The sequence below is a fragment of the Porites lutea genome, chromosome 2 (assembly GCF_958299795.1).
Source record: "Porites lutea chromosome 2, jaPorLute2.1, whole genome shotgun sequence".
Taxonomy (NCBI): Eukaryota; Metazoa; Cnidaria; class Anthozoa; order Scleractinia; family Poritidae; genus Porites; species Porites lutea.
Genome location: NC_133202.1, coordinates 47779309 through 47787358, shown reverse-complemented (window position 1 = coordinate 47787358; position 8050 = coordinate 47779309). Strand labels below are relative to the sequence as shown.

The 8050-nt window shown below is 38.5% G+C and overlaps 1 protein-coding gene across 1 annotated transcript; it reads right to left on the bottom strand.

Moving 5' to 3' along the window:
• Positions 1 to 3834: 3834 nt before the first annotated feature.
• Positions 3835 to 6061, bottom strand: LOC140927118 (QRFP-like peptide receptor). The gene has a single exon (XM_073376774.1). The coding sequence runs from the start codon at positions 5723 to 5725 to the stop codon at positions 4694 to 4696; it is 1032 nt and encodes a 343-aa protein (XP_073232875.1). The 5' UTR covers positions 5726 to 6061; the 3' UTR covers positions 3835 to 4693.
• Positions 6062 to 8050: the final 1989 nt, after the last annotated feature.

The window sequence follows — 8050 nt, the reverse complement described above, 5'->3', positions numbered from 1 at the left end:
CTTCACAAGGCAACAAAACCACAACGTTAACGCTACCGACTGAATTAAGCTGCTTTTTGTTCTCGACAACATGTCAAGCGGACTTTGCCTCTAAGCCAATGAATTTTCCCGAAATCGATCACGTGATATTTCGCCAGCACAGGCATGCGCTTTAAAGAGCAGTGGTCGATTCGACGACGAAGGAAAAACCTAGGCCATTTTATAATCCGTCTCTTCCTGAAAGGAAGGCCGGGTAATGCAGCATTCCAAGAAAATTAAACTAATATATAGATTTAGCCAGGGCTCCCATTAATAACTTTATAATTTAAATCAAACAATAAACTTGTATTCCACAATTCAGTTAAATTTAGAGCAAATTCATGTGACTTTTGAGGGAAAGGCTAAGTGATTTTAGAGGAAAATAATTTGCAAAAAGCCTAAGAGTGAACCAAATCTTACATCGATTTGATAGCCTCATATATACACCCAAAAAATCATCATCATTACAAAAAATCATCTTCGATCACATTTAAGAGCCATAATGGCTCTTGATCACCGTAGATTAATTAGGCCTGGAAAAAAATCAGGCCGAAATTTTTGCTTTCGACAAGTTTACTTTACAAAATCTTGCCAACAAATCTCGGTACGTTTAAAACCAATCTGTTATACCATTTATACATCATATCTGAGGTGAAACAGTACCACGAGGCACTGTTTTTATCGTACAGACCTCGGTAGAAAGCAGTATTTCACAATTTTGCAATACAAATTGCACTCATTCAATGTACTGGACGATCGAAGCACGCGTGGGCTTTTACCTAAACCGTTGGAAAAAATTTCCAAAATCACCTATACGGCCAGCCGGTTCGCACTTTTGCAGTTTGAGCTGTGGTCGAGTGTTGAATGAACATTGATAATGTTTATTTTTATTTAAGGGTTTTATCGGTGTGTAATCTTCAAAAGCGTTTGATACGCGCGGCATTTTGAGTACCCCTGCGAGCAATGTTCACTGAACGACTGAAAATAAACGGAAAACAAGTTAAAAACATCACAAGTTGACGCAAAACAAGATTCAAGATGCTGCATAAATTTTCCGCATGAACTCGCCTGTCAAATGTTGACCAATCAGAGCATAATAATTGGACGTAGAGCGTGACCAACGCGTGACCATGGTGAGCAAAGTCAAAAGCAACTGTCTTCCCTGCGCCTGTAATAGCTGGCTGAATTTTCGCGTCCGAGGTCAGTTTGAAATCAAAATTTTAATTGTGCGGCACATAAACACAACATATTTCGCATGAATTAAAAAAAATTAAACTTGAACCTGCGATCATTTGAAAACTAGTAAATTGTCAGCGGATAACTTCAAAAAATACTTGCCCTCGATGGGTCCACACCTGAGCCCGCGATACGGTCAAGTGATACTGGTCAGCGGATACCCTGTTTTGACAGCTGTCAACATTAGGGAACTTAAGAACCATGTCGAAAGGGAACATAAGGGAACTTAAGAACCATGTCGAAGTTCACGACGACGACGTCTGTTAACTGGGAAAAGACTGGAACGAGAACGTCAGTTTCGGCGGGAAAAAGGAAACTTAAGATGCAGTCGGTCGGTAGGTCGACGACGACGACACTGAATGTAAACACAAATGTAAAACCGTGTTTTTGGCGTTCGCAACAAAGTTTTTCGTAATGGCGTCTTTTAAAACAATGCAAGATCTTATTTTTTAAGCCGTACGTCTAATTTCATTGACGATGAAGAATTTTTTGTGTTGTCTGACGTTTTCGAGTGGAAAAACACCTGCTTTCCGTGCAAAGATTATTCAACTTTCAACCTGAATGAGATGACCGAGTCCGAGTGTCTGTCAGAGTTTAGATTTGGAAAAAGAGACATTCTGATGTGTTAGCTGTTTTCCACATAAATCAAAATATAAAGTTTATTTCCTTTATATTAAAGATATATGATTCGCCTTACCTAAATACGTACAAATAAATTTATCACTTACGAGTTCGCACGCTCGGCCTCCACAGCTGTTGTCATTCTTCGAAGTGAAAACAATTCATTAGTCGAATTTTCAATCAACATCACTTGTTCGGAGAAAAAAGGAAAGCTACCTGGATTTACGAGGATAAGAAAATGCAAAGGACTTCAAAAATCGCTTAAAACAGTGGATTTATACCTGCCGAAGCTGGTGGATTGCATTACGATGTGATTCTACTTTGTTTGGCGTCGTTGACGACACCACAACGACGAAATTTACTGGTCGCACTGGCGCAGTACACTGTAAGTCACTTCCGGTCGTCGTCGACAAAGTCGTCGTCGTGGTTCTTAAGTTCCCTGTTGATGTCAAAAATGTGTACATTATCAGTTATTCGAACGAGCTAGAAGGTATGAGATTGAACATTGATCGCAATCTAGTAAAACAATTAACTGGTCAGCGGACAGCTTCCAAATAAATCACGTCACCTCGATGAGTTGACACATGAGCCCGTGATATGGTCATGTGATACTGGTCAGTGGCCATCCTGTTTTGACAGCTGTCAAGTGACCATGTTGTAAATGTCCAATATAAAAGATGTACATGTGGATTTGCCAGGACACGCGTGAGACACCCCTCCGCTCCTTTTGATAGTCTCCCCTACCCCACCCGTATAATCTGCATACGCGTAAAGTACGTACGTACGTACGCTCGGTCAATCACGTGACAACCAAACGAAAAGAGGTTGTCCATATTCTACGAGTATGGGGCTCTGTCCCACGCGCGCTTCGCGCTGCGTGGGAGCCCCTCTATAAGACAATACTATATACAGACGATTAACGCAACATTTTATTATTTTAATCTTCTTACAGTGGGAGTTTTATTAGCCATTTCCTACAAATATATTTTGCCTCGTTTCCATGTAGTATTCGAAGTTTTTATGGAAAGGAATTCAGTTCCGCGCTATCTTTCAATTGCAAGTGGCTAAAAAAGGTGATAGCATTTTTGATCATTTTTACGTCAACTACCCAGTTTCATCCCTCAAAACGCTTAATAATAATAAAAAGAATGAATATAAAAAAAGACGAGAAAGAAAAAAAAAGGAAACTTGGGAGCAAAAGGGGAAAAACACAAGGAACAACTGAGGCACGGATTCCCGTGAAACACCAGAAGAGCTGAGCCCCTTAAAAGGTATTTAAAATAGCCGACCGCGAGCCTCTCCTCGTACCTCGGGTTAAAGATTATTTATTTCTGACTTGTTAGTCGTTCTCATTCCACTCAATTTTCCATCGGTGACGTTCGATGACGTTTGAGGACTTGATGGTATAAGGCCATTGAGGAGAAAACTAATTTTTTTACGGGTGGTTTAGAAAAAATGAATATTAATAGTTGCATTTGTCTTGAGAAAGAAGAAAGATCAATTTTATCAGTTTAAAGTGCCAAGGATTGTATTCGTTCTAACGTTTAGAAGGTGAAGCTTGTAGCGATTGACCTGCTGAATTCGTCTTAAAATGAGTTATTCTGTCGTTTTGTTGGGCTGAAAATCCAACTAGGACTAAATCAAAGTATAGATAAATAGTATTCTGAAGACAAATAGAGATTCGAGTTAGCGTATATGGCGATAATATACACTGCTGAGCCATTCAAAACCGTTTGCTGTGCGACGTGTCTTAAAATCCTTTTTGTTTCATCTTTGATAATCTTATCGATATTTTTCTGTTATCATTTATTTTACCACAAACATATCAGCTAGCGTGCTCGAGAAAGATGATGGAATCACTTGTCGCAGCACAGAAAAATAGAGCTAGCCGCATATTATAACTATTTTTTTTCTAGCACCTTACTCAGTGTGTAAACTCTTCCGAGTTTCTTAGCCGGCCCGCATAAATGTGACTTTAGAATCAACTCAAAAAACGTTTACCACTTTAATAGACTTCCTACGACGTAAACTATCACTGACTTCAGGGTTTATAAACCCACGTCGTATATTTTGGCTCCAAGTATATCGCTCAGCGTTAGGTGGCTCAAGTAAGAAAATAGAATTTATTTATATATCTGTGACATAAAGTTAAGTTTTTGGTAAGTCTAAGCCCTTAGGGCTTTGCTCGAGAAATGACTGGAAAATAATACATCCGATGGAAATTCTGCCTTTTCAAAATGACAGGTACTACAGACAAATCGTAATTTGTCTCATTTTTAACGGATTGTTAAATTTAGAATCATATCAGGCAAATAGTTTAATTTCCAGCCAGGTCAAGTTATTATATCCAGCTCACAATGTGGGTAATAATATTGAAAGAAACTTTTTAACCTGCGGGGAAATGAATCCATATGCACTGTATTTAAAACTTGAATTAAGGGCCCTTATATTTATTTAATTCGCATTTCCAATAAACTTTGCCTTCAACTATTATTTTTTAATACGCACTTTTTTCTCACAATAAAAATGGTTCGCGTTTTTAAATAAACATGACGGTCTCGTCCTTCCCTTGAAAAAGAGAGGCTAGCTCCGAGTTAAACTAGAAATAAAATATTTCCCTAAATACCTGTCGGACAAAAAACAAATTCATATTCCAACATCATAAGGCCAATATTCAGGTGCACTTAAAAATTTCTCTGAAAACAATCTTGGGTTAGTACCTGTCAACACATTAAGAAAAATTAAAGGACTTGCACTGCAATTCCTTGCTGAAATCAAGTTATTTCCTTAATAAAAGGCTTTTATTTTTTACCACACTTCATATTTTTTTCGGGTGCGGCGTGTTTCTTTTTTTCAAACTTTTTCGCAGATGCATCGTCGCTGGAGCGCGAGTCAGCATGCTTTGTTCATTCTGCACGGGGGATACAGCACTGTTGCGCTTAACCACTGCCCACACAGCTAGCTTGACTTCTCTTATCCGCCAACAATATATCAAGGGATTCAGTGAGCTGTTGATACATACTACAGTCGAAAAAATGTCAATCGCAACTTTTACTTTAGCTGTAAAGCCATACTTAAGTTTGGCGACCATGACACCAGAGTACGGCACGTAACACACGAAGGAGAGCATGAACACTATAACCATTGTAAAAGTAGATCGCTGATATTTCTTCATATTCAACTCAATTTGAGCTTTGGGATCGACCGATACTCTTCGTTGTAAATTTATTTCACGTTCATGTCGTCTGACGATTTTATAAATCTTGATATACGACACAGAGGTTATTACGATGGATGCTAACTCGGAAGTAATCACTATTGCACCGAAAACATTTTTTTGCAGGAAATAAACAGAAGTCACAACGAATGCTAACACCCAGAAAACGCCAGCGGTTATAAGAATGCGCTTTTTTGTTATAACTTCGTTATATCGAAGGTGAAAGTAGAGCGCCAAAAATCGTTCAATCGCAATCCCCGTCAACGTGAGTAATGAAACAGCCGTTGTGGCGTAGCCAAAAACGATGTTAACAAAGCGTGCGTAACATGCCAAGTCGCCGGTTCCGGAAATCTCTGCAAGTTTATGGCCGACGAAACTCGTTTGAACTATCAGGCCAACTTGAAGATCAGCGAAGGCAAGGGTGGATAGAAGGATGTTAGAAGGGGAAAGCTTCAGCTGCGTTTTCCATATTGCAAACAGAACTAGTAGATTGCCAGTAATTGCTGATAGGGCAAAGCAGGCGTTGAAAATACAGGTTATTACGTTGGAAACGTAGACAAGTCGAGTTTCCTCCATGCTAAAATCCATGACCTTCACAAAAATACATGTTCCTTGAAGGTAGTTTTCCCCCATTTTTAACAAAACGTGAGTTTTGCACAACGGCAAATCGATCAGCAAAAACGTACTGCCAGGCAGTTATAATAAGTGAACCCTAGTCTTTCATCAATACAAGACTACTGGTGGTCTCTTTTGCGGCTCATTGAAAATAAGTTGCTTTACATCGATTGATTTAGACTTCCCCCGTTTTAGACTGTGGAAAAAACGAGTACTGAACTCATCACACCTGCTTTCAGAAAATTCAACCGTGGGCGTGTTTCACTTAGAGTTCCACCGTCATCAAAATATCATATCAAGCCTCTCTGGCGTAGCCACCTTTTTAATGCAGCTACATAAGTTTAAATATTCACGGCCCTTCAAATAAGGTTAATACAAACTGAGAAGATTCATTACATATTTTTCACATTAAGCCTCCACGTCGGTCATCTAGTTTACACAGACGTCCTGCGCAGTATTAAGGCAAACATGGAAACCAAACAAATCCAATGAATGGTTTGGTGACGTTTTTTCGGAAAGCACCAGCTGCAGACAATAGAAAATACAACAAAGGTGATATTTTGTTCATTTCTACTTGCACGCATGCAAAAAGAAACCCATTATAGGGATTAAGGTTTAATAGCTGGGCTTTTGCCGGGTTTAGAACAGTAAAATATTTTTTCTTTCATCTGCTAAAAAATTTACAATACCAAGTTGAATTATCAGTACAAATCTCTTAAACAAGTCGTTTAATTTGGCTTTTCATGTAAGTTAATTTTGGAAACACGCTTCACATTAACGTATTCAAACAAATGGAAAAATACCGCGTTGAAATGCTCCACTATTTAATATTAATAAAGGAACGAATACTGGGAACTAATAAGGTAACACCGATTTTCACAGACAGCGTGAAAGTCTGCCCAATATGTTTTGCCATTGGAGTGTGGGGGACAAAGCTTAACTAAGTTGCGGTGTAGGAACTCCACGTGGTAAAACTGAGTATGATTCACTCTTCAAAATAAACGAGATCAAACGATGTTAGAGTTGAATTTAATTAAAAATGAAGGCAAACTATTGACAATTAATAATGGTGAAACATTTTATCAACTAACAAAATATTGTAAAAAAAAAAATGCATAAAAAGAGCTTATTACAATAAAAATAGGCTCTTGAAAACGAAAACAGAAACTAAAAAAAACCCCGAACACTGAAAGAATTAAATCTCAGAAGTGAAGGGATATAAATTGTCCTTTATTCTTGATGGCAGTTACTACAGTCATGAACTTAACAAAAATGAAATAAACGGCTGAAGCTGCCGTGATCACCAGAGTACTCGCAGAAATTGATGGAAATTACTTTCACATCGATTTGTTGCTATTTGGTAGTTTTATCTTAAATCTGCTCAATGACAATGACTAAGCACAGGTTTCTTTATATATTTGCAACGACTTTCCGTTTCTTCAATAAATCCCTTGAAGAAGAACGGCTTGACCGTTCGAAATATGGGCAATACTCAAGTCGCTTTGTTCTTTGCTGTTTGTTATTACAGTTTATTTTTCTTTGTTACACTCAACAAGCTCTGTTTTTTTTTATTTCTTGTTTATGTTAAACAGCAACGAAAATCTCCAGTACTACTTCAGGTGCAAATCCCGACCCCAGTAACCTTGTCCCCAGTGAAAATCCGGCTGCCTTGCATGTAATAGTCTCAGTCTTCAGTAGTGAGTAAAAATAACGGAAATTTTGTGACTCAGAATAATGAAATATTTAATGCCCTGTTCAAGGAGGGGCAAGGAGATGGAATAGAGCTTTTTGACCGGACTAAATATTTTTGAACTGAATCCTAATTTTTAAGGTTTTTGTCTCGGTTATTTTCATATTTGGTGCAAAAGATCTTGTGTACCTAACAGCACAACGCCTTTATCTATTTTACGAAGCATGTGGAACCTTGATTTCTTGGTGCAAAGAGAGCAAGTCCACGAAGTTCGAGAATGATCCTTATGTGGTAGCTAAAATCAACCGAGCGAAAACTAGTAAAGGACCCAGGAATAGCAGATGCTTATCAGAAGGTCGTCGAAGAATATCTGGAGAAGTATTGCCAAATGAAACCACATGCATAAACCTCAGAATGGTTGCTTCCCCACTTTCCTGTTCTGCGACCTGACAGGTATACGACGAAGACAAGAATTGTCTTTCATGCCCCCGCTGAATTTCGGGGGAAGAGTTAAAACAGCGAAGCATTGCCTGGAGCAAAATTGCAGACAGACAAGTTAAGTATTCTTGTCAGATTTCTGAAGAAATTGGTCGCCCTTGTAGGTGACGTAAGTCAGATGTACCATCAGCTTGCTTTAACCCCTGAAGACAGAA